The 26,879-nt window shown below is 40.3% G+C and overlaps 1 protein-coding gene across 4 annotated transcripts in view; it reads right to left on the bottom strand.

The window, feature by feature from the left end:
• The window catches only part of Cul2 (cullin 2), a 120,608-nt gene that overhangs the window by 57,668 nt on the left and 36,061 nt on the right, over window positions 1–26,879 (bottom strand). For all 4 annotated transcript variants that reach the window (XM_069990652.1, XM_069990654.1, XM_069990651.1 and 1 more), the window contains exons 5-10: window positions 22,759–22,864; window positions 16,709–16,791; window positions 9,483–9,579; window positions 9,268–9,378; window positions 3,765–3,927; window positions 351–475 (exon numbers count right to left, since the gene is read on the bottom strand). In XM_069990652.1, the coding sequence (XP_069846753.1) occupies window positions 351–475; window positions 3,765–3,927; window positions 9,268–9,378; window positions 9,483–9,579; window positions 16,709–16,791; window positions 22,759–22,864 (685 nt within the window). The remainder of the gene's footprint in view (window positions 1–350; window positions 476–3,764; window positions 3,928–9,267; window positions 9,379–9,482; window positions 9,580–16,708; window positions 16,792–22,758; window positions 22,865–26,879) is intronic.

The following is a 26,879-nucleotide window of genomic DNA, read 5'->3' as shown; positions in this document are numbered from 1 at the left end:
AAAAAAAAAAAAAAAAAAAAAAAGATTTGGGATGTGGTTGACAAAGAAAGGTATTAGGGATGTGAGGGTTAGTGTTTGAGGCACTGTGAATAACTAGTAAACATTTGTTTTCATTTCCACTTACAAGAAAAACAGTTATAGAGAAACTAAAAACATATTTTTGTGTGAAGTTAGATGCCAAGGAAACAAACACATCAATATGGCTAGAAGCAGCCAATGTCATTCAATAGTGACATATCTGTTGATACGATGAAACATATTCTTTCATCTTATAAAACAGTAAAGCCAAAAGGATACTATGATAAATCTGAGTAGCAGATAACCTTTCTCATTCCTTACATAGAACTCACATTTTCCTGAGTAAGGGTACTGGTTGCTCTGAGACCCTCATCATGGATATGATTCTGCAGCTCCTGAATCATGTGAGGTAAGCCAGAGGACACAGCACGAAGTAAGACATACATATTTGCCATGTCTAAGGAAAAAGAAATTCCATTATTAAACACTAAAATGTCTTTATCCATGAGGTAACAAAAACTTACCATAAAGAACACAAGGCATCCATGTAATCACAGCAGACTACACCCAGAAATTCCTTTCATGTACCTCCGAGCCATTCCTCCTGCTCCTTGGCAAAGGTAAACCCCTATTGTGGATACTAAATCACACATTGATTTTGCCTGTCTTGAACTACAAATAATCACATAGCTATTTTTTTTGTTTTGTTTTGTTTTTTGATGGTCCTTGAGCCTCTTTGTGTTCAAGGCTAGCGCTCTACCACTTGAGCTACAGTGCCACTTCTGGCTTTTTCTGTGTATGTGGGATTGAGAATCAAACCCAGGGCTTCACACATGCTAGGCAAGCACTCTACCGCTAAGCCATATTCCTAGCCCGCTGGTTTCTTTTACTCAACATTTTACAAAGATTGTGTATGCTATATTTAGCTGTAGTTTAATTCCACTCCTCTATAATACACACTTGCATGCTGTATTTCATCCATTTTACTGTTATGAGACATTTGTGTTGCTTTCAAGTTTGTGGCTATTACAAATAATGCTGCTTTGAACAGCCATATATGTCTTTTTTATACCCAAGCAGACACATGTAGGGTAGGAATAGGGGCTTTGTGAATAATAATTATTTTCTGGGTCATAAAATACCCATCTACCTGCTTTGGTGGTGACAGTTTTTAAGGTGGTTGTATCAAACCAAACCTGATGCTCCTATTCTCAGCCTCCTGAGTAGCTAGGATTATAGGCATGAACCATAATCATCTAGCTTTATATCCCTATTCTTTTTTTTTTTTTTTATCAGTTGTGGGATTTGAACTCTGTGCCTGGGCACTGTACCTCAGCTCTTCAGCTCAAAGCTAGTGCTCTACCCCTTGAGCCACAGTGTCATTTCCAGTTTTCTGGTGATTAGAGGTAAGAGTCTCATGGAATTTCCTGCCTGGGCTGGTGAACGGGGATCCTCAGATCTCAGCCTCCTGAGTACTAGGCGTGAGCCACTGGTGCCTGACTTTATATCCCTATTTTAATGAGATTTTTAAATATTCTAATATCATGTATATTTTATGTATATTTATTATGCATATTTTGTATATCATGTATATTTGGCATTTAGGTATCTTCTATTCTACAGTGTTCTACAGCATCTGTTCAAACTATGACAATTTTAGATTCTGGATATAAGTCCTTCTCAGTCATATATACATATACATATATTATATGGATACATATTAGAAGATATATACTATATGTACATATATACACATACATACATACATACATACATATATATTCTTTCTGTTGGTACTTGGGTCAAAACTAAGGCCTTATGCATGCTAGGCAAAGCACTATCACTAAGTACATCTTTAGCTCCCTCTTCCCAATACACACCCCATAACTTTTGATGCTCTAGTGATCCTTGTGGTCTTTAAAGAGCCACATGTGAGCTGGGAAGTTGGCTCAGTGGTAGAGTGCTTGCCTCAAAAGCATGAGGTCCTAGTTCAATTCCTCAGCACCACATAAGCAGTGGCGCTGTGGCTCGAGTAGTAGAGCTTAGCTTGAGCTGAAACACTGAGGCACAGTGACCAGGCCCAGAGTTCAGACCCCACCACCGACAAAAAAATAAAAAAAAGAAAATTTCAGCCTGCGCTAAGGAGCCCTATGAGTTTCTCCTATTCCTTCCTGTAAGATTTCAGGGTATCTGCATCAGTGGCTCATACCTGTAATACTAGCTACTCAGGAGGCTGAGATCTGAGGATCGTGATACAAAGCCAGCCTGGGCAGGAATAAACCACTCAGAAAACCAGAAGTGGCACTCTGGCTCAAGTGGTGGAGCGCTAGCCTTGAGCTGAAGAGCTGAGGTAGAGCACCCAGACCCAGAGTTCAGGCCCCACAAAAAGCCACACATTTTTCATTTTAACGTAGAACATTGGACCAATCTGGTCCAGTGGTATTTTCTGTACTATACTTAAAATATCTTCCCCTACTTTAAGGTTAGGAAGAAACTTTCCTCAATGTTAATATTTTACCTTTACATTTAGGTCACAAGACCCACATTATTGGTGATGAATTGCAGTTATTAAATGGTAAAGCACTTGCCTAGAAAGCAAGCTCAGGACATGAGTTCAGGCCTCAGTATCACAGACAAGACAGACAGATATGATATCTAAGATGAAGACTGAATGTCTTCTCTTTTTTTTTTTTTCCCCAAATGGACTCAGAACTGTGTTCGAAGACTTACATACACTGCCCCACAGGGCCACTTTGGTCTTTAACAAGTGCTACACGTGGGCTGGGAAGGTGGCTCAGTGGTAGAGCACTTGCCTTGCATGCATGAGGCCCTGGGTTCGATTCCTCAGCACCACATAAGCGAAAAGAAAAAAGCCGAAGTGGCGCTGTGGCTCAGGTGGTAGAACGCTAGCCTTGAGCTGAAGAGCTGAGGGACAGCGCCCAAGCTCAGAGTTCAGGCCACATGAACGGACCCAAAACAAAACAAAACAAAACAAGTGTTACACATGTACAGGCCACTTCTAGACTCTATTTTATTTCACTGGCCTATCTGCCTGTTCTTGTACCAGCATCTCTTCATCTTCATTGAACTTGGTCTGAAAAGAACAAGATACAAGCTGGAGCAAATTAAAACTGCCCTAGGCTAAGTCTATAAATCACTAACAATGGGCTGGGAAGGTGGTTCAGTGGTAGAGGGCTTGCCTTGCATGCATGAGACCCTGGGTTCGATTCCTCAGCACCACATAAGCAAAAAGAAAAAAAAAGCCGCAAGTGGCGCTGTGGCTCAAGTGGTAGAGCACTAGCCTTGAGCTGAAGAGCTGAGGGACAGCGCCCAGGCCCAGAGTTCAAGCCCCACGACCGACAGACAAAAAAAAAAAAAAAAGAATCTTTTTTTCTTGTTTTTTGTCCACTGCGGGGCTTCAATTCTGGGCCTGGGCACTGTCCCTGAGCTCTTCATCTCAAGGCTAGCGCTCTATCACTTGAATCACAGTGCCACTTCCAGTTTTCTGGGGGTTTATTTGAGATAAGAATCTCATGGACAGGGGCTGGGAAGGTGGCTCAGTGGTAGAGCGCTTGCCTTGCATGCCTGAGGCCCTGGGTTCAATTCCTCAGCACCACATAAGCAAAAAGAAAAAAGCCGGAAGTGGTGCTGTGGCTCAAGTGCCATCAGAACACATCTTTGAAAATGTTTATTCAGAATAATCTCTTAAAATACACTAGAGTCACACTTACGTTAGCATCGCTTACCATTTTTTTTCTCTTGCCGAATGATATTATGACACTCCGCATGTAAGAACTGTAAGTGGTCTGCTACCATTCTTTGTTGACATTCATGGATCACTTTAGTATATGAACTTGGATTTAAGTATTTTCGACATCGAATTTCTTCATCTTTTAATCTACCTAGAACCTAAAGAAATACATTCTTACATTCATGAACTAGTAAGTTTTTCTGAGAGGAAAAGTGTAAAATCAGTAAGTACACCAAGTAGCCAAATTTTAATGCTTATTAAAATACAGCAAAGGTAACAAATTACAGAACCTTGTTAAGCTGACAATCTACAAATTATTCACTTTTTTTTTTTTGGGTCCGGCCGTGGGGCCTGAACTCTGGGCCTGGGCGCTGTCCCTCAGCTCTTCAGCTCAAGGCTTGCGCTCTACCACTTGAGCCACAGTGCCACTTGTGGCTTTTTTCTTTTTGCTTATGTGGTGCTGAGGAATCGAACCCAGGGCCTCAGGCATGCAAGGCAAGCGCTCTACCACTGAGCCACCTTCCCAGCCCTTATTCGCTTTTTTATAAACTTAAGCTACTAGCTATCAACCAGTTTTATAAATAAGAACTGCCTTCATTTGCCAGTGTTAATCCCCTATTATATCAGACAACCTACCATGCAACCAGAAAAGCCAGTGAAGTTTATAAAAAACCAGAAAACTTACATCAAGTTGATTACATTAACAAAATTAACATGTCTATTTTACCTTGATTTCTCTTCTTGTAAAAAGGGAATAAAAACAGTAAATGCATTATACTTAACTATCACACTAAAGATTTGAGTTTAAAAGTTTTTTAAAGTTGAAGTATATTCAATCACACATACCAATCAAGACCTCTGTTAAAATTGGTCCCTAGAAACAATGTACACATGACCCTTTGGACACTACTGCTTGTTGGACCAGGAAATTGTGATATTTTGAGGGGGTCATCATTCTTGGAAATGTCCAAAGGAAAAGGAGACTGAGGAAGAGAACACTTTCCTGTCTTTTCTGTGCCATCTTGTTACCCTACAAGGAATGCTCAGTGTTGAAGTCATAGAAATTAAATGTCTAGATATTCACCATGTTTCATCTGAAAAATTAAAATGGCCCTTAACAGAAGTTTAACAATCATACAGAGCATATTTTGGGGGGGGGGGGGGGTCCGGTCGTGGGGCCTGAACTCTGGGCCTGGGAACTATCCTTCAGCTTTTGAGCTCAAGGCTAGCGCTCTACCACTTGAGCCACAGCACCACTTCTGGCTTTTTTCTTTTTGCTTATGTGGTGCTGAAGAATCGAACCCAGGGCCTAAGGCATGCAAGGCAAGCGCCCTACCACTGAGCCACCTTCCCAGTCCCATACAGAGCATATTATAAGTACATATTTTGACTAAATGCAATAGGAATTAGTATATGTGACAGTAGGTGAAGGAAAATGACAGAAGGAAAAGCACTGCCTTAACGCCAGTCTTGAAATACCTATAAAACCATTGGCAGGTGGCAGGGAAGCCCAAAACTCAAGAAGAGAAACAAAAAGGAAAGTAGGAAGGCTATATTAATACTAAGAATTCTAGGTTCCTAACATGAAGTATACATGGTTCACCACTGTTTTCTGTTTAAAAAAAGACTTCCTGAATATAATTTAGTTCAATGGCCGTTGCCTTTGTTAGCAGTTTAACACAGCTTGTACACATTTACCAATTTAAAATACATAATTCAATGCTTATGATGTTACATTATTAATAATGTAAAAATCACACTAAATATATATATATATATATATATATATATATATATTGCACAGGTCTGTAATTTCAGCTCTCAGGTTTTGAGTTCAAGGTCAGCCTGGGCTACAAAAGACAATTAAGGAACCCTAGAAATTTTTAATTTGCCACCATAAGTGGAATTTCACATTGAAAGGTATACACTTAAGGTGGCAAATTAAAAATTTCTAGGGTTCCTTAAATACCTTTCAGTGTGAAATGCATTGGCATTAACTACGTTCAGTGTTTGCCTCCATCCCATATATTTTAAAAACTTTTCTACCTCATGCCAAACAGAAACTCTAACCCACACCCTCTCCCCATGAAAACCTCTAGCCCATCTTCTGCCTCTATGAATTTGCCTAATAGTTCATGTAAGTGGAATCATGGAATGTTTGTTTTTAGTATGGCTATTTTCAATGAACATTTTTAAGGTTCATCCATGTTGTTATCATGCACCTTTACATATAGAGTAGGCCCTTGTTATCAGTGGGTATATAGTCCCAAGGATACTACCACTGAGAAAAAAACCCACAAATGCTCAAGATGCAGAATTCAGGACTTTAGATTACCCAAATTTATCTAACACTGTATATACTGGGAATTTCTGTATCCACAACTTCAACTAACATGGAGTAGGCTTCATTATTGTAAAAAAAAAAAAGGGGGGGGGGCTGGGAAGGTGGCTTGGTGGTAGAGTGCTTGCCTTGCATGCATGAGACCCTGAGTTCGATTCCTCAGCACCACATAAGTAGAAAAAGCCGGAAGTGGTGCTGTGGCTGAAGCAATAAAGCGCTAGCCTTGAGCTAAAGAGCCGAGGGACAGTGTCCAGGCCCAGAGTTCAAACCCTATGACCGACCAAGAAAAAAAAAAAAATTGCAGCTGTTCCAATTAATATTGCTCATCAAAAAAGCCTAGGCCTTATTTCATGTTCTTTATCACCAATGGATGCTTGACTCATTAGTCCCATACCCCACTTCAACAAAAGACATACTCCCTTTCAATAAGTCTTAAATTTTCACTTTATTATTTTAATTAAGCATACTATGTACTCCTTTTGGCTTGAGAGGATTGTGATAACTTTCATGTGCTTTTTGGGTACCATTTGCTTCCAAGGGGGCAGGTTTTCACAAAATGAAGGGCAGGGTAACACTGAAGAAATCAATAATGATTCAAACATAACTGATGATAACTTAGGATAGAGTTTCTCTGCACCAACTGGGCCATGGAAGCATGGGAATTTTTGTTTTCAAATTTTATTTATTATTACTACTTTATTTTACTATATTTGGCATGTAATAAAGCAATGAATAAAGCAGGTTCACTATTCTACACTGAGCTAAAACATCTAGAGTGCTTTCACCATTTGCCAACAATCTTTTTGGTCACTGATATACATACAAGCTCTGTATGTACCATGGACAATATGTATGTAAACTTTAGGATTAGATCTAGAAACTTTAATAAGGTCTGAAAATTAAATAAAACCTAAGTGCTAAGAACCAACGACTTAGTGTAACCTGTACTTAATGGATAGGGAAAAGGTTCCAGATGATTTGACACCATCCAGAGCTATGGAGTGATAAGGCAGGAAATGGATTTCTGAAAATGGACTTTGAGGACTAAGCACCAGCACCTGGGAAGCATTGAGGATTCCTGACCTATGTTCTATGGGAACTATAGGACAGCTAGCCCATTTACAATATTATCATATCTTCTTTGTTTGTTTTGGTTTTTTTGTTGGGGGGGGGGTCTGGTTGTGGGGCCTGAACTCTGGGCTTGGGCGCGGTCCCTCAGCTCTTCAGCTCAAGGCTAGCGCTCTACCACTTGAGCCACAGCGTCACTTCCAGCTTTTTTCTTTTTGCTTAGGCGGTGCTGAGGAATCAAACCCAGGGCCTCAGACATGCAAGGCAAGCGCTCTACCACTGAGCCAACTTCCCAGCCCTTATCATACCTTCTTGATTAAATTAACTAACAAAGCATCTGATAATAAAATGTTTGAACCCTTAACACTTGGATGAAAAGCCTATTTAAAAAATCTGATGTGCAGGTTCCAGTGGCTCACAACTGTAATCCTAGCTATACAGAAGGCTGAGATCTGAGGATCACAGTTTGAAGCCAGCTCCAGTAGAAAGTTCAAGAGAGGGCTGGGAAGGTGGCTCAGTGCTAGAGCGCTTGCCTTGCATGCTCGAGGCCCTGGGTTCGATTCCTCAGCACCACGTAAGCAAAAAGAAAAAAATCCGGAAGTGGCACTGTGGCTTAAGTGGTAGAGCACTAGCCTTGAGCTGAAGAGCTGAGGGACAGCGCCCAGGCCCAGAGTTCAGGCCCCATGACCGGACCAAAAAAAAAAAAAGAAAGTTCAAGAGACTCTTGACTCTTACCTCCAATTAAACCCCAAAACGCTGGAAATGGAGCTGTGGCCCCAGGACCAGCACAAAAAAAAAAAGAAAAAGAAAAAGAAAAGAAGAAAGGAAGGAAGAAGGAAAAGAAAAGAAAAGAAAAGAAAAGAAAAGAAAAGAAAAGAAAAGAAAAGAAAAGAAATCTGGGTGCCAGTGGCTCACACCTGTAATCCTAGCTACTCAGGAGGCTGAGATCTGAGGATCACAATTCAAAGCCAGCCCGGGCAGGAAAAGCTGTGAAACAATTATCTCCAATAAACTACCAGAAAACCAGAAGTGGAACGGTAGCTCAAGTGGTGGTAGAGTGCTAACCTTGAGCTGAAGAGCTGAGGGACAGCACCCAGGCTCAGAGTTCAAACCCATGACCGACCAAAAAAATAAAAAGAAAAGAAAGAAAAAGAAAACATATGACATAATTTTTACTAAGAAAAACTCATACACACTATAAAGTATAGTGATCACTATAAAGTATAGTGATCAAAATTAAAGTTTCAGTTTAAGTATTACTCAGCTTTCCAAAACCTTAGAAGATCCAAGGTTGATTTATCTGAGTATCTAGAATTATCTTATTTACCCTCTCATTTTTCCTTCTACTTTTTTTTGGCAGTTGTGGGGCTTGAACTCAGGGCCTGGGTGCTGTCCCTGAGCTCTTTTGCTCAAGGCTAGCACTTTGCCACTTTGAGCCACAGCTCTAGCTCCAGTTTTTGAGTGGTGAATTGGAAATAAGAGTCTTATGGGGACTTTTCTGCCGAGGCTGGATTCAAACCACCATCCTCCTGAGTGCCTGGGATTATAGGTGTGAGCCACCAGCACTGGCTCCTTCTACTTCTATTTTTATTTATTTTTTTGCCAGTCCTGGGGCTTAAACTCAGGGCCTGGACACTATCCCTGAGCTTTTTTTGCTCAAGGCCAGAACTCTACCACTTGTGGCTCCTTCTGCTTTAAAGACAAAAATCCAAACACATAGCTTCTATACTTACCTGATATCCTAAGCAAATCGCTAAATACAAAATCCAGTTATTATTTTGTCAAGTATATGCACATATGCTACTTAACTTTAGGGACAAATAAGCCAGATTATATGTCTTCTCAAAAAGTATATATAAACCATGCAGAAAACTAAAGTTGAACTTTTCTCAGGAAAATGCTATCATATGAGCAATGATATATCAATAGATTTATCAATCAATGTATGTTAACTTTATCTCAGAGCTAAAGAGCAAATAAACAGAACCCTTTCTACCAAAAATACTCTCAAAATTAACTATGACAACTTTGTTAAAGAAAATCTTGCTAGACATAATAGATGAATATACGACAATGTTTGATGTCTTACCTTTTCCATATACTGTGAGCAATTTGATTCTTGTAACAAATTTGAAGCTTCTTGTTTATAATACTCTCCTGTTTCAATCAGAAAGGGAGACTCAAAGATTTCCTGATAAAACTGAATAAATCAATCAAAATTGTTAGGACAAAAATAGACAAGCAGTTTAAGAAAGTAAAAGTCTGGGGTTTTTTTGTGGTTTTTAAAGGAAGAAGGCTTTTTACCTTTAAGGGAAATTTTTTCTTATACTGTTCAACATGAACAAAGGAGTTAATAACCCCATGGATTACTTTCTGGTTTGGGTCTTCTCCGCCACGGTCACTAAAAGAAAGTACAACACAAAATACTCTTTAGAACACAACTATCTACAGAAAAATACCAAAGAATGACCCTTTATGGTTGTTTAATTTATCACTGACTTAATCCTACAGGCAAGAAACTTCAAAACAATTTATGTTCCAGTTAACTTATCAGAAACAATTTAACGAGTTAAAAGGTTTGTAAAAGTATAGCATTAATAAAGTGATAGTTCTTTTAAAGCTTAATAACTAACTATATGTGCCAGGAGCTGGTGGCTTTCACCTGTAATCCTAGCTACTCAGAAGGCTGAGATATGAGAATTATAGTTCAAAGCAGCCTGGGCAGAAAATCCAGGAGACTCTTATCTCCAATTAACCACCAGAAAACTGGAAGTAGAGCTGTGGCTCAAAGTGGTAGAGTACTAACTTTGTGCAAAAGAGCTCAGGGAAAGCGCCCAGGCCCTGATTTCAAGCCCCAAGATGGACAAAAAAGAAGAAGAAGAAAAAAAAAAAGGTGGATATGAGCTCAAAGGATACTTGAATTTCACCACCTCAACATGACAAAGGGGAAGTGGAGGTGGAGGTTTGGCTGGAAGTGACAGAGGAAGAATGTGAGGCCAAGCAAGAATGTGAGGCCTTGAATTTAAGCCCCAGTACTGGCACAAAAACTATCATAGTGAAGGTCCCTTATAATGAGCCAACAAGTATCATTATAATGAATGAGGCAAAGCTGAAAGCTTCTACTCTTAAGATCTGAAACAAGGGCTGGGAAGGTGGCTCAGTGGTAGAGTCCTTGCCTTGCATGCATGAGGCTCTGGGTTTGCTTTCTCAGCACCACATAAGCAGAAAAAGCCACAAGTGGCACTGTGGCTCAGTGGTAGAGCGCTTGCCTTGCATGCTCAAGGCCCTGGGTTCGATTCCTCAGCACCACATAACCAAAAAGAAAAAAGCCGGAAGTGGTGCTGTGGTGCAAGTGGTAGAGCGCTAGCCTTGAGCTGAAGAGCTGAGGGACAGCGCCCAGGCCCAGAGTTCAGGCCCCACAACCGACCAAAAAAAAAAAAAAAAAGGATCTGGAACAAAATAAAAATGCTTACTCTACCACATTTATTAGAAGTGCCAACCAGGGAGTGAAATAAAGGGCATCCAAATTTGGATTAAAAAAAAAAAAGTAGAAGAAATCATGAGCAGGGATGTGACAAGTGGTACAGTGTTTTCTTAGCAGGGTTACAGACTCCAGTTACAGACTCCAGTGCTGAAGGAAGGAGAGGGAACAGGAGCAATTCAGCAATTCAGTTGGAAATCAGCAAACTTATAGGATACAAAATTAACATGTTTCAGTAGTATTGTTGTATGACAATAATGAATTACCTAAATGAGAAATCAAGAACACAATCCCATTTTTACAATAGCTTTAAAAATAAAATACCTAGGAATAACTTTACCAAAGAGGTAAAAGACATCTGTAATGAAAATGATAGGACACATTTATGAAAGAAATTTGAACACAAAAACTGAAAAGACATCCTATATTTATGGATTGAGAGAATTGACTGTTAAAGTATTTATACTATTCAAGGTGATTAATTCACCAAAATACCAAAGACATTAACTTTCTATTGTTACTATTAGCCTTTAGACTTGCCAAAATTGGGGAAAAGATGGAAAGAGGATTAGAGAACAAATATCAACTGTAGACCAAATGTACAAGGAAAAGAACTACTATGATGAGAGAGTAAGAAAAGAGGGGAGGAGAAAGGCAAGAAGTGGCATATACTCGAACAAAGCTAGTGCTCAGGAGAACTAACAGGTCTCTGTAGCTGCGCATAGAGCTAGAGTGCTATCTGCTCACACTGAACCAGACAGTGTTGCTCCAGAAGGAATGGGAAGCCTCTATGCCTAGAGACTGTTGTGGGGGAAGGGGGTAACTGTCTGAGATAGCAGCTGGGTTCTCCATTTCTGCATAAAAAAAAAATAGCTCGAAGAAATCATGGAACATTTTTCTTCTTAGATTAGTGAAATCTGTAGTATCTAGTATGGGTGATTAAGCAGGAACTTACTTGAGAAGAATAGGGCAAGCTGACAATGTTCTAAATAGACATACTCTGTCCTCAAATTCCTGAGTGGTGCCCAACAGAAGCAAGAGCTGTACTAGGGGTGAAATAGGAAACACACTAACACCCATCACTAAGAGAAAAACTAATAAAATAAGATGTAACCAGCTGGGCACTGATGGCTTAAGCTTATAATTCTAGCTACTCAGAGCCAGCCCAGACAGGAATGTCTATAAGAATATAACTTCCAAATAACTATCCAAAAAAAAAGCCAGAAGTGAAGCTGTGGCTCAAGTCATAGAAGAGTAGCCTTGAGAGTAGCTAAGAGACAGAGTCCAGATCCTGAGTCCAAGCCCAAGTATGAATACACACACACACACACACACACACACACACACACACACACGCACGCACGCACGCACGCACGCACGCACGCACGCACGCACGCACACACACACGCATGCACAAAAGATGTAACCAGGGGCTGGGAAGTTGGCTCAGTGGTAGAGCGCTTGCCTTGCATGCCTGAGGCCTTGGGTTCGATTCCTCAGCACCACATAAGCAAAAAAAAGAAAAAAGCCGGAAGTGGCGCTGTGGCTCAAGTGGTAGAGCGCTAGCCTTGAGCTGAAGAGCTGAGGGACAGCGCCCAGGCCCAGAGTTCAGGCCCCACGACCGGACCAAAAAAAAAAAAAAAAAAAGATGTAACCATACCAAGTATTAGAAATATTAGCAGTTTCTGCTGGGCACCGGTGGTTCATGTCTATAATCCTAGCTACTTAGGAGGCTGAGATCTGAGGATCACAGTTCAAAGCCAGCTCGGGCAGAAAAGTCCATGAAACTCTGATCTCCAATAAAAACCACTAGAAAATCGGAAGTGGCTCTGTGGCTCAAGTGGTAGAGCACTTGCCTTGAGCTGAAGAGTGCAGGGACAGCACCCAGGCCCAGAGTTCAAGCCCCACAACGGACCAAAAAAAAAAAGAAAGAAATATTAGCAGTTTCTAAAAGAAATTAAGTAGATTGTCACATACTAACAGAAAAATTAGCTGTGTTATTGAATAGTTTTGCAATACAGTACACTATACGAGGACAGAAAAAAAGAATACTTAAAAAAATTGTCTTTTCTACACAGAGATATAAAAATTCATAAGAAAAAGTGTGGAATATTAACAGATAACTATGAAAAGAGAAAAGATCCTGGAATATTCAGTTCTTTAAGAATGCATTTTCTATCACTTGTATATTTAGACTAATTTTTTTTTTTTTTTTTTGTTGGTGTGGGACTTGAATTCTAGGCCTGGGCGCTGTCCCTCATCTCTTCAGCTCAAAACTAGCGCTCTACCACTTGAGCCACAGTGCCACTTATGGTTTTCTGGGTAGTTTATTGGAGATAAGAGTCTCTCAGACTTTCCCTGCCTAGGCTGGCTTTGAAACCGTGATCCTCAGATCTCAGCCTCCTGAGTAGCTAGGATTACAGGTGTGAGCCACCAGCACCCGGCCTTAGACTAATTTTCTTTTACTGAGAAGATGTTAGCAGGTCCATGGAAGAAAATGTCCAAGATATGTGTGGAACATCCTGACCTACCAGATAGCAAGACAATTATCAGAGATGAGTAGGATCACATCAGAAAGACTCTGGCCCCAATGAGCCAAGGAGAAACAATGTAAGCCATAACAAATAAGACTTAAAATCAAAATCAGCTTACCAAATGTGTAAGTCTAAGAAGAGAAATGAAATAAGCAGGTGCTTTTCCTTTCTTAGCTGCACTTTACCACTGGGTAGGCAATTGTAATAGTAGATGAGGGCATTGGTATCTGTTTATAACTAAGTGGTAAAATGACAGGATTAGGCTGGGAATGTGGCTTAGTGGTAGACTGTCTGCCTCATGAACAGTGCCCAGACTCCTAGTTTAAAGCCCAAGACTTGGGCTGGGAATGTAGCTTAGTAGTAGAGTGTTTGCCTAGCATTCATAAAGCTCTGGGTTCTATTCTTCAGTACCACACTAAGCTGAAAGTGGTGCTGTGAGTCAAGTGGTAGAGTGCTAGCCTTGAGCAAAAGAAGCTCAGGGACAGTGTCCAAGCCCTGAGTTCAAGCCCAAGAATGGGCAAAAAACAAAATTTTAAGATAGGATTATAATTTTATACCATTTTATAGACCTCAAAAGTCACTTGATGCTAGGCACTGGTCTCATGCCAGTAATCCTACCTACTCAGGAGGCTGAGATCTGAGGATCATGGTTAGAAACCAGCCTAGTCAAGCATGTCCATGAGACTATCACCAAAAAGCCCAAAGTGGAACTGTGGCTCAAGTGGTAGAGTGCTAGCATTTAGCAAAAAGGTTTAAGGACAGCACTTAAGCTCAGAGTTCAGTGCAAAGCCCAGGACTGGCAAAAAAAAAAAAAAAAAAAAAGAAGAAGAAGAAGAAGAAGAGTCAGTTGATGTTAGGATTGAGCATCAATGGCTGTTAACATGAAAAGTAACAAAGAACATGCCTGGCATAGGCAAAACACTAGGAGAACGGGTGGAAAGGAGATAGGAAAAACAGAGGGAAAGAAGAATAAAGACTGAAAAATCTGGTATTACAGGAGAACATAACATCATTTATAATCTTGCAAGAAGGATGAAATCTGAGTCTGAAAAAGCCTTCAAACTCCAGAAAACACAGCACAAAGAAATACATTAAGCTATGCCTCACATTTGCAATCAGCAAAACAGAGGTGGTAGGAAAGTCAGAAGGTACCAACAATTACACTGGGGAAAAGGGACAGAAAGGAAACCTGTTGAATAGAAGATCTTAAAGGGATGTTTTGGGTTTTTTGTTTTTGAAAAAATATCAGTAAGTCTAAACCACAGAACCTAGGAATGTACTTGTAGGTAATAATACTCAAAACAAAACAAAACAAAACAAAACAGCTACCGTAAAAATCAGACTAATTAAAGGGTACATTTGAAGAAAGGATGGAGAGAAGTTGTAGCATGGCTGGAATGAATCTACTTCTTGACCAGGATAGTAGATGTAGCAGTATTCTCCTTACAATAATTCATTATGCTCTACATTATTATTGTATGGCCTTCTTTTTTGTTGTTGTTGTTGGTTGTGGGGCTTGAACTCTGGGCCTGGGCGCTGTCCCTCAGCTCTTCACCTCAAGGTGACCACTCTACCACTTGAGCTACAATGCTACTTCCAGTTTACTGAGTGGTTAATTGGAGATAAGAGTCTCACGGGGTTTCCTGTCCAGGCTGACTTTGAAACATGATCTTCAGATTCCAGTCTCTTGAGTAGCTAGGATTCATTTCATTTTATAATAAACACCTTAAATAATTACACACACACACACACACAAAAGCCCTCAAAAAATAGTAACAGGAATGTATTTCATATTGTTACAAATTCAGAGAGAAAGAAAGAACTTCATTATAATTTTTGGCCAAAGAACATTAGAAAGTTATTATATAGAATATTTTGAATCCATTTAACGTAACAAACAAGTGTTCCAATAGTATATAAGGAATTCCTTTTTCATTGCAACTGGCAATATACCTACTTTCTTCTATTTAATGAATTTCATTCATCTCCCACAATAATTTAAAAAAAAACACTAAAGGCCTTAAAAAGTAAAATGGCTTTTCCTCAGGGTGATGTGAGGCACATATCATGTGTGCTCTGAGTCACTTGACAGCTCTACCTCAAAAATAGTCAATGTACCCCAAACCAGGACTTCGTATAAGAAGTGTGGTAAGCACCAGCCTCATTAAGTGATCAGTACAAAAAGACAAAGATGGGCTGGGAAGGTGGCTCAGTGGTAGAGCGCTTGCCTTGCATGCGTGAGGCCCTGGGTTCGATTCCTCAGTACCACATAAGCAAAAAGAAAAAAGCCGGAAGTGGCACTGTGGCTCAAGTGGTAGAGTGCTAGCCTTGAGCTGAAGAGCTGAGGGACAGCACCCAGGCCCAGAGTTGAGGCCCCACGACTGGACCAAAAATAAAAAATAAAAAAGAAGACAAAGATTCCCTGTATGCCCAAGGGAAGAGGTATTAGGATGGGAAGCATAGCGGCTATGGCAGGCAAAACCAATAATCCAAAAGAAGGCTAAAACCACCAAGAACATCCTGCTGAGGCTTGAATGTGTTCAGCCTAACTGCAGATCCAAGAGGATAGAGGCCATTAAGAGGTGCAAGCACCTGGGAAGGTGGCTCAGCGGTAGAGCGCTTGCCTTGAGCTGAAGAGCTGAGTGCCCAGGCCCAGAATTCAGGCCCACCACACCCAAAGGGAAAAAAAAAAGTTTCTTATCAGTTCTATTTATACTGTGTGTATGCTTAATTCCTTCCTACATGGAGTCCTGTATTAAGACTTGACAAATTACCTCTCATGTTAAAAGCCTCTCCACATCTGACCTGCTGAAGGAAGCACATCCCCAAGGAGTGGCATTTGGCACACTGCAATAATTCTCTAGATAAGCCCTATATTAAGACTGGTTATGGCTCAAGTGGTACAGTATGAATTCCTAGAATGAGGATGGCTTCAGGGGGAGGACAGGGTTTTACCAGATAAGAACTGATCCAAACATATTCTGGGACTTCACAGGAAAACTGTCATATGCCCGATCATCGTCACACAGCAATTACACAAAGAGTCAACCTTTCTGAGCCATGACTAAAAATTCTCCAATGATAACCTCCCCAATCAAAGACAAGGCAATGAGTCTAAAGTTCAAGCTAACAAACATCAAGTAACTAGAAGAAAGTGTTTTCCTAAATAGTTAATCATCATTGGGCCTTAAACTGAGAGGATGTACCCAAACATAGCAATCTCACTTCTTGAAGACATTAGAGGTTTCAGGACTGAAGTTGTTTCCTTCAGAAACCTATTTCTTTACTATGAATATTAAGCTATGTGTGAAGAGCCAAAAACATGCCAAAATTAAGGAAAAAGATTCAAAAAACTTTAAGAGTGGCATGAGGTTGTTTTATTCATTACAATCTACTCATTACAATAAACAAGGCTTAAGTCCATTCAGTAGCCATGTTAACTATGTATTATTTTTAAACTTTGTATCAAACAGCCAAGTAGAACAAACTTAGAAAAGATAAATACCAAGACTCACTTTTTAATTTCTCGAAGCAGCATTCGGATAAGGATGGTCTGAAGAGGTTCAACCATCAATTTCCTCCACATATCCAATGCTAGCTGCCAGGAAAAATAAAAATCATCAAGGCTGAATTAAGTAATTCAACATTTGTTCAAATTTTTGTAAAAGTAAAAATACTCATCAAGAGAAATGTTAGTAATATTTCAAAATATAAAAAGAAACTGAAGGAGGGCTGGGAAGGTGGCTCAGTGGTAGAGCACTTGCCTTGCATGCATGAGGCCCTCGGGTTCGATTCCTCAGCACCACATAAGCAGAAAAGGCCGGGAGTGCTCACTGTGTCTCAAGTGGTAGAGCACTAGCCTTGAGCTAAAGAGCTGGGGGACTGCGCCTAGACCCAGGCCCCACAACCAACAACAACAAAAAAAAATCTTTTCATTTTCCTTCAGTTTCTTTTTTTTTTGTCAGTTGTGGGGCCTGAACTCTGGGCCTGGGCCTGGGCCTGGGTGCTGTCCTCCAGCTCTTCAGCTCAAGGTTAGCACTCTACCACTTGAGCCACAGCACTATGTCCAGTTTTCTGATGGTTAACTGAAGGTAAGAGTTTCAGACTTTCCTGCCTGGGCTAGCTTTGAACCTTGATCCTGAAATCTCAGCCTCCTGAGTAGCTAGGATTACAGGCGTAAGCCACCAGAGCCAGTGATAATTTTTTAAATTATAATATGTTACACAAAAATCACCAAGTTGCTGTAAAGAGGCAAGACACTCCTGAATCCACTACCCAACAATATAGAACCTCACCACTGCCATAAGAAGTTAATTATCCTTAGTTTTGTGTAAAATTACTCCCCTGGCTACAGTTCTAATAAGCATACATGCAAGTCCACCAAACAGTTTCAAGTTGATCAGATTTGATCTCAATAAAAGCTACACTGTCTATTCCTCTCTGTGATTATTTTTGTTTTGTTTTTTGGTCAGTTGTAGGGCTTGAACTCTAGGCCTGGGCACTGTCCCTGAGCTCTTCAGCTCAAGGCTAGCACTCTACCACTTGAGCCACAGTGCCACTTCCAGTCTTTTCTGTTTATGTGGTGCTAAGGAATCAAAGCCAGAGCCTCATGCATGAGAGGCAAGCAATCTACCGCTGAGCCACCTACCCAGCCCCTCTCCCTGATTTTTTAATTCAAAAGTGGTTATTAAAACCTATGAAGGGCTGAGAAGGTGGCTCAGTGGTAGAGCGCTTGCCTTGCAAGCCTGAGGCCCTGGGTTCGATTCCTCAGCACCATATAAGCAAAAAGAAAAAAGCCAGAAGTGGCGCTGTGGCTCAAGTGGTAGAGCGCTAGCCTTGAGCTGAAGAGCTGAGGGACAGCGCCCAGGCCCAGAGTTCAGGCCCCACGACTGGACCAAAAAAAAAAAAAAAAACCTATGAAAACAGGGCTGGGAAGGTGGCTCAGTGGTAGAGTGCTTGCCTTGCATGCATGAGGCCCTGGGTTCGATTCCTCAACACCACATAAGCAAAAAGGAAAAAGCCAGAAGTGGCGCTGTGGCTCAAGTGGTAGAGCGCTAGCCTTGAGCTGAAGAGCTGAGGGACAGCGCCCAGGCCCAGAGTGCAGGCCCCACGACCAGACCAAAAAAAAAAAAAAAAAAAAAAAAAAAACCTATGAAAACAGAAACGTCTCGCTATATAATGACTGGCACTGCTATACAGAATTCTATTATTTGAATGTGGCATGGCTTAATTTTCCATTCCACTGCTGACATGGACTTGTGATTCCAGTTTTCATCTGAGAAAAATGCTATTATGTAAAATTCCTATTATATTTAATTACATAGAATGTTCTTACTCACATACTAGATTCCCTGGCATACAGTAAAAGTTGAGGTGTTGTATGCTGGGCACACATGTGGCTTTACTAGGCAAAGCTGCATGGTCTTCCACTCCCCATAGCATCCCATGGCAATTGGTGCAAATTCCACTAGCAGCCTACATCTTTGACAACAACTGCCAGGCTTTTGTCAAGTGCCAACGTACTAATCTGTGCTTGGTTTTTGTTCATGGTTGTTCTGTTTTTTAATGTTTAATCAGTTTTTGTTGTTTTGTTGTTGCTGAGATTTCTTTGACTTTGTTTTCAAATGGACTCACTATGTTAGCCCAGGCTGGCCTCAAATTCTCCATCAGCCTCTGCCTCCCAGATGTTCAGATTGTAGATGTGTCATAATCCACTGGTGGCATTTTTGTTTGTTTTATTTTTTGTCGTGGGGCTTGACCTCTGAGCCTGGGCACTGTCCCTCAGCTCTTCACCTCAAGGCTAGTGCTTTACCACTTGCTCTACCACAGTACCACTTCCAGTTTTCTGAGTGGTTTATTGGAAATAAAAGTCTCAAGGCCTTTCCTGCCTGGGCTGGCTTTGAATCGAGATCCTGAGATCTCAGTCTCCTGAGCAGCTAGGATTACAGGTGTGAGCCACCAGTGCCTGGCTTAACACTGTTTAAAATTGAACACCATCTGGGCATGTTGGCATGCACTTGTATTCTCAGCTCTTAGAAGCTATGGCAGGATGAACTAAACTTGCAGGCCAGCCTGAGCTAAAAGGCAAGGTCCTATCTCAAAAAAATAATAAAAATAATAATGAACAGGCTAGGTGCCAGTGGCTCACACCTGTAATCCTAGGTACTTGGAAGGTTGAGATCTAAGTATCATGGTTTCAAGCAAGACCAGGCAGGAAAATTTATGAGACTCTTATCTTCAATTAACCAACCAAAAAAAGTCAGAAAAAGAGCTGTGGCTCAAGTGGAAGAGTGCTAGCTTTGAGAAGAAAAAAAAAAATCAGGGACAGGGTTCAGACAAGAGTTCAAGTCCCAGAACTGGCACAAAAATAAATAAATAAATAAAGACTAAAAAATGTCAAGCCAGGAGCCAGTGGCTCATGCCTGTAATCCTAGGAGGCTGAGATCTGAGGATCTTGGTCAAAGCCAAGTCTGGGCATGAATGTCCTTGAGACTCCTATCTCCAATTAACCACCAGGAAACCAAAAGTGGTACTGTGGCTTAAGTGGTAGAGCGCTCGCCTTGAGCTGAAGAGCTGAGGGACAGCGCCCAGGCCCAGAGTTCAAGCCCTACAACTGACAAAAAAAAAGTCAGACACTGGTGGTTCATGCTTTTAATCCTAGCAACGTAGGAGGCAAAGATATGAGGATTCTAGTCCGAAGCCAGCTTGGAGAGAAAAACCCTGAGACTTCATGTGACTCTTATCTTCAGTTAACTAGTCAAATACTGGATGTGAAGATGTGGCTCAAGTGGCAGAACACCAGTCCTGAGCAAAACAACAAAGATGGAGGACCCGAATTCAAATCCCATTACCAACACACGTGCAAACCTGTGTGCACATAAAATTAATGTAACATTGAAATTATAATATAGGGATTAGAGGTATGGCTCAGGTGGTACAATGCCAGCCAATGAGGGAAAGCATCAGATAATAAGTTAGTTCCAATCTGGGGGTAGGGAGTAAGCTGATATATGTATGCGTATACATGTGTATATGTATGTATGTGTGTCTGTATATATTATAGACACACATACAAGCTGAAATATATGTATATATTATACACATACATATAAGCATACACATATGCATACATATAAATATATGTACATAAGGAATGCAAATACAGGAAAGCTAACAATCAAACTGAGTAGGTTTTGATGGTACTGGTGCTCAGGGTAACTGAAAGCAAGTACTATTAAGATTTGGGGTTAAGGGAGGGCTGGGAATGTGCCTTAGTGGTAGAGGCTTGCCTAGCATGCATGAAGCACTGGGTTCACTTCCTCGGTACTATATAAAAAGAAAAAACAGAAGTGGCACTGTGGTTCAAGTCGTAGAGTGCTAGCCTTGAGCAAAAGAAGCTCAGGGACAGTTGCCCGGGCCCTGAGATCAAGCCCCAGGACTGGAAAAAAAAAAAAAAAGCTAAGCAAGAACATGAGGCCCTGAATTCAAACCACTTTGTTGGGGGACCAAGGATGTATTTCAGTGACAGAACACTTGCCTAGCATCTGCAAGGCCCTGGGTTGGATTATAACACCAACAAAATGAACAAAAATGACTTTTGGTTCATCTCACACTTTTTCCTCTGCATCTTTTTTCTCTATCATTTTATTTTATTAAACATAGATGTTCAATTTTTTTCAAAATTTATTTTCCCCTTGGTGAGGTTTCTATTAAGTTATTCACTTATTTACCTTTATTTACCTCTATATATTCTGTGTATGGATTTTATTGTTGGATTTCACAAAGTTAAATTGTTTACCTATTATCTGCCATCTAAGAACAGCTGTTCAAAGATACTTTTAACTTTTTTTTCCTTATTATTTTTCAAGTGTTTAATGGGCTGGGGTAAGCCTGGTGCTGGTGGGTTACACCTGTAATCCTAGCTACTCAGGAGGCTGAGATCTGAGGATCTCAGTCCCAAACCAGCCCTGGCAAGAAAGTCCATGAAACATTTGTTTCCAATTAATCACCAGAAAACCAAAAGTGGCGCTGTGGTTCAAAGTAGTAAACTACTAGCTTTGAGCCAAAGAGCTCAAGGACAGCACCTAGGCTGGAGTTCAAGATCCAAGAATAACAAAAAAAAAAAGAAGGGGGGGTAGGGTGAAGAAAGTAAACTCAGTGGCAGAGTGCTTGCCTAGTGTGCACAAGACCCTGAGTTCCATTTCCAATATCACCTCCTCCTCTACCCACACATGTTGAACATTTTAAAATCTATTGAAAGACACTGATCCATTTCTTTCTAAGAGGAATATGCTAATTTAAATTAGTAATATTGGTGCATCTCAGCTACTTCTTTCAGTAACATTCATCACAAGTTAACATTAATTTTTTCTTTTGGTCGGTTGTGGGGCTTGAACTCTGAGCCTGGGCGCTGTCTCTCAGCTCTTCAGCTCAAGGCAACTGCTCTACCACTTGAGCCACAGCGCCACTTCCAGTATTCCAGTGCTTTATTGGAGATAAGAGTCTCACAGACTTTCCTGCCTGGGCTGGCTTTGAACCATGATCCTCAGATCTCAGCCTCCTGAGTAGCTAGGATTACAGGCGTGAGCCACTGGCACCCAGCTAACATTAATTTCTTTATCTGCTTCCCTCCATGATCTTACAAGTTTCCTGTGGACAAGGATCTCTGTCTGTTCACCCCCAAATGCATGGCTACACAATAAATATCAAATAAATTTGTACAGAGTATTTAAAAAATCAGTATATAATTTTTCACATTTAAATTTGCACCAATGGGGGAGGGAAGGGATGGTGGGAAAACACAAAGGAGGAGGTAACAATGGTGGACAAGAAATGTACTCATTACTCATGTAACTGTAACACCTCTGTACAGTATCTTTATAATAAAATAAAATTTTAAAAAATTGCACTAAATCCCCAAAACTTGAACTTTAACTCAAAATTTTGTTGTACCTTTATGTTTTAAGTAACGTAAGTAGTTTGTTAGATCCATAATCTGTTTCTTCTCATCTAACTACTTTTTAACTCTTTGTCCTTTGTACTTTTAAATTACAGGAGTCAGCATTCCTAAATAATTTCTGAGGGTTTTTTTCCACACTGCAGAATCATAAATCCTATTATTCATCTACCATAAATTTAATTAGAAAATAGCAATTTTCCATATTTTTCTATCTCCAATCTATTAAAAGATTTTTAGAAATCATAGCATTTGGGCTGGGAAGGTGGCTCAGTGGGTAGAATGCTTGCCTAGCATGCATGAGACCCTGGGTTCAATTCCTAAGCACCACACAAACAGAAAAGCCAGAAGTGGCCCTGTGGCTCAAGTGGTAGAGGCTAGCCTTGAGTTGAAGAGCAGAGGGACAGCGCCCAGGCCCAGAGTTCAGGCCCCATGACTGACCAAAAAAAAAGAAGAAGGAAATCATAGCATTTTATTTACACTAAAATGTTTTAATCTTGACAATATTAAGATAATCAATTTGGTATCCTTTTTTAAAAAAGACATTGAATAAAATCATTCAATATATTAAAACACTTATATTTGCAATCATTTCAAAAAATGTATTACCTCTCCTATTTCCATAAGTGGTTCATTCATATCTACTCCACCATAGCCATACTGAAGATCAGCTTCAGTCAACTTATTCTTTTTAATAAACTGAGTGTTGAGATACCTGAAAAACAAATGTAGTATCACTGTATACTAAGTCAATGTCAGTGAGAAAACAAGTCCAGCTTTGAAAGGATCATTTCAAGCTAATAGATTAAGTATAAACAAATGCAGTACTGGTATTCATTAAACACTATGTTGAAAATTAACTATACAACTTATAGATGGGGATGGGTAGGAAAAACTGGGAGAGAGAGAGGAAAGGGGTGACACTGTCCAAAAAGAAATGTATTCTTAGCCGGGCGCCGGTGGCTCACACCTGTAATCCTAGCTACTCAGGAGGCTGAGATCTGAGGATCATGGTTCAAAGTCAGCCCAGGCAGGAAAGTCTGTGAGACTCTTACCTCCAATAAACCACTAGAAAACCGGAAGTGGCGCTGTGGCTCAAGCGGTAGAGTGCTCACCTTGAGCTGAAGAGCGCAGGGACAGCGCCCAAGCCCAGAGTTCAAGCCCCATGACCGACAAAAAAAAAAAAAAAGAAGAAGAAGAAAAAGAAATGTCTCTTGACTTATTATATCTGTAACCCCTCTATACATAATCTTTATAATAACTAAAAATGAGAAAAATTGAAAATTGAAAGTTAATGAAAAATACATCAAAATATTAAAAATAAATCACAGAATAGTTCACTGGTAAGTCCAAAAGTAAATATATAAAGCTTAGAAATGAATACAATAAAAAAGATTAAATTACCTATACTCTTTCTGCAAGGCCCTGAGAGACAACAAACACCTTTAGACCAGAAAAAAATACTATTACCCAGGCACATTTTAAAATCTCAAGAGTTCTGCTGTAAAAATTCCCAATATGCACACAGTTGAATAATCAAGGGTGAGACTTTTGACAGTCTAATTTGCTAATTCCCAACTCTTAGATGAAGTCAACACTATAAAAAATTTAACAAGCCAGGCGCGAGTGGCCCATGACTGTAATCCTAGCTACTCAGGAGGCTGATATCTAAGGATCACGGTTCAAAGCCAGCCGGGCCGGAAACTCCAGGAGGCTCTGATCTCCAATTAACCACCAGGAAACTGTAAGTGGTGCTGAGGTTCAAGTAATAGAGCACTAGCCTTGAGCTGAAGAGCTCAGGGACAGCACCGAGGCCCAAAGTTTGACTCACGACTGACCCAAAAAAAAAAAGATTAACAGAAAAAAAAGGATAAAAGATCACAGTTAAGTCAATTCAGCCAAAGAAATATAATGCTTTATTTTTATTTTTTTTAATAATTCAACTACTCAGGAGGCTGAGATTTGAGGATTGCAGTTCAAAGTCTGGGCTGAAAATTTGTAAGATTATTATTTCCAATTAACCACTAAAAAGCCAGAGTAAAAAAGCTAAGGGAGAGCACCCAGATCCTGAGTTTAAGCCCCAGTACCAGCAAACATGAAAACAAACACACACACACACACACACACACACACACACACACACACACACACACACACACACACACACACACACACACACACACACACACGAGACTATGATCAGATCACAATCAGTAGGTAAGAAAAAGAGAATATAGATCGTTCCCAAGAGCAAGATTATTGGTAAAACTGAATAGACTGAGTTCTACCAAAAGAATAGAGATTATGAAAAACATTCCACATCTTCTAAGACTAATAACTATAATGAACTTGAAGATGAATACTGAGTTCTGAAATAAAATGTTCCACAGGGGCTTTTAATATTCAAGTATATATTTTCATCATCCTAGATTTCACCTTAATTCCTTTAATGTTTTAATGTTTCACAAGGTTCTGCCAATATATAAAAGGTTATTAACAGAAAAAGAAATTCCATATGTTAAAATACATACATTTCTGAGGTTTACTACACCAAAATGTTAGTCTACTTAGCATTTACAAACAGCTGAAGTTAAACAGATCATTAAAACCATGTACATCAGGAAATAAAATTGCTAATATTTCTTTGGATCATATCATGTGTCAGATGCAGTCCAGAGCACTTTAAAGAAAACTACATAGGAAATAAGTCAGACCTGTACTTGACAGTTAAAAGCTTAAGCAGAGGCTAAGTGCTGATGGCTCACACCTATAATCTTAGCCATGCAGGAGGCTTAGATAGGACAATCACAGTTCAAATTCAGCCTGGGCAGGAAAGCCCATAAGACTCTTACCTCCAATAAACTTCCAAGTTGGAAATGGAGCTGTGGCTCAAGTAGTAGGGCATTAGCCTTGAGCATTTGCCCAGACCCTGATTTCAAGACCCAGGACCAGCACTTGCACACCTGCACAGGCTCGCACATATGTACGTGCGCGCGCGTGCACGCACGCACGCACACACGCACACACACACACACACACACACAAATACATACACACACATACATACAGCTCAAGACAGGCTTTTTATTTTTATTTTTTGTCAGTGGTGGGGCTTGAACTCTGGGCCTGGGTGCTGTCCCTGCACTCTTCAGCTTAAGGCAAGCACTCTACCGCTTGAGCCACAGCACCACTTCCAGCTTCCTAGTGGTTTATTGGAGATAAGAGTCTCACGGAGTTTCCTGCCTGGGCTGGCTTTGAACCGTGATCCTCAGATCTCAGCCTCCTGAGTAGCTAGGATTACAGGCATGAGCCACCAGTGCCTGGCAAGACAGGCTTTTAAAATAGTCACAATAGCTAGGCCCTGGTGGCTCATGCCTGTAATCCTAGCTACTCAGGAGGATGAGATCTGAGGATCACAGTCCCAAGCCAACCTGGTCAATGAAAGTCTGTAAGATTCTTATCTCCAATTAACCACCAGAAAAGCAGAAGCAGTGCTGTGACTCTAAGTGGTAGAATGGTATCCTTGAGCAAAAAAGCTCAAAGACAGGGCCCAGGCCCTGAGTTTAAGCTCCACAACCAAAAACACAAAAAATTTACAAGTCATAATACAGAAATTAAACTTACATATGCTTGGGTTTTTTTATTTGGTTTTTTTTGGGTCCGGTCATGGGGCCTGAACTCTGGGCCTGGGCACTGTCCCTCGGCTCTTCAGCTCAAGGCTAGCGCTCTACCACTTGAGCCACAGCGCCACTTCCGGCTTTTTTCTTTTTGCTTATGTGGTGCTGAGGAATCGAACCCAGGGCCTCTGGCATGCAAGGCATGTGCACTACCACTGACCCACCTTCCCAGCCCCATACATATGCTTATACAAAGTATACTTTACAGACTTTGTGAACATCACTGAAACAATCATCCCTAGATCCTCTTGTGGATCTGAAACATTGCTACAAAATGCACACTTTTTATTATAAAACAATATCCATGTTAACTGAATATCAATCGACTAAATTAAATAACAATCTATTAAATAATCTATGTTGATATGAATATCTATAAAGATACAATATCTGCAAAGAAATCTTAGCGCAATACCTATATGGATATGTTTTCCTGGCAAATGAACATGCTTTGAGAGCTGAGAATGTAGCTTAGAGTGCTTGCATAGCATGTATGAAGCACTGGGTTTGATTCCTCTGTATCATATAAACAAAAAAACAAAAAAACACAAGTGGCCCTATGGCTCAATTATTAGCCTTGTCTGAGCAAAAGCAGCTCAGGGACAATGCCCAGCCAGGCCCTGAGTTCAAACCCCAGGACTGACAAAAATAAATAAACAAATAAACATGCTTTGAATTTCTATAATATTATTAATATAATTTGTAAAACAACATCTGTGGTAACTTTTTTTCTTTTAAGAAAAAGGATGGGATTATAACCTATAAATGACTAAAAGTATGTTTGGAACAAGATTAAAGTAGTATGTAGTAGATAAGCTTTGAAAAATCTCTTGCCATTACTCAAAAGTTAAGTGATCTCAAGCTAACTTGTAAATCTTTCCAAGCTTTAATTTCTTCTACTGTAAAAATGTAGATATCAAGGTGGGGGAGAGAAGGGATAGTAGGAAAAAAGCAAAGGAGGGGGTAACAATGTTCCGTAAGAAATGAAATGTAGGGGCTGGGAAGGTGGCTCAGTGGTAGAGCATTTGCCTTGCATGCATGAGGCCCTGGGTT

Source organism: Dipodomys merriami, unplaced genomic scaffold, assembly GCF_024711535.1.
Source record: "Dipodomys merriami isolate MVZ:Mamm:240054 unplaced genomic scaffold, mDipMer1.0.p SCAF_4, whole genome shotgun sequence".
Taxonomy (NCBI): domain Eukaryota; kingdom Metazoa; phylum Chordata; class Mammalia; order Rodentia; family Heteromyidae; genus Dipodomys; species Dipodomys merriami.
The sequence above is the reverse complement of the archived record's forward strand: the minus strand, read 5'-3'. Positions and strand labels throughout refer to the sequence as shown.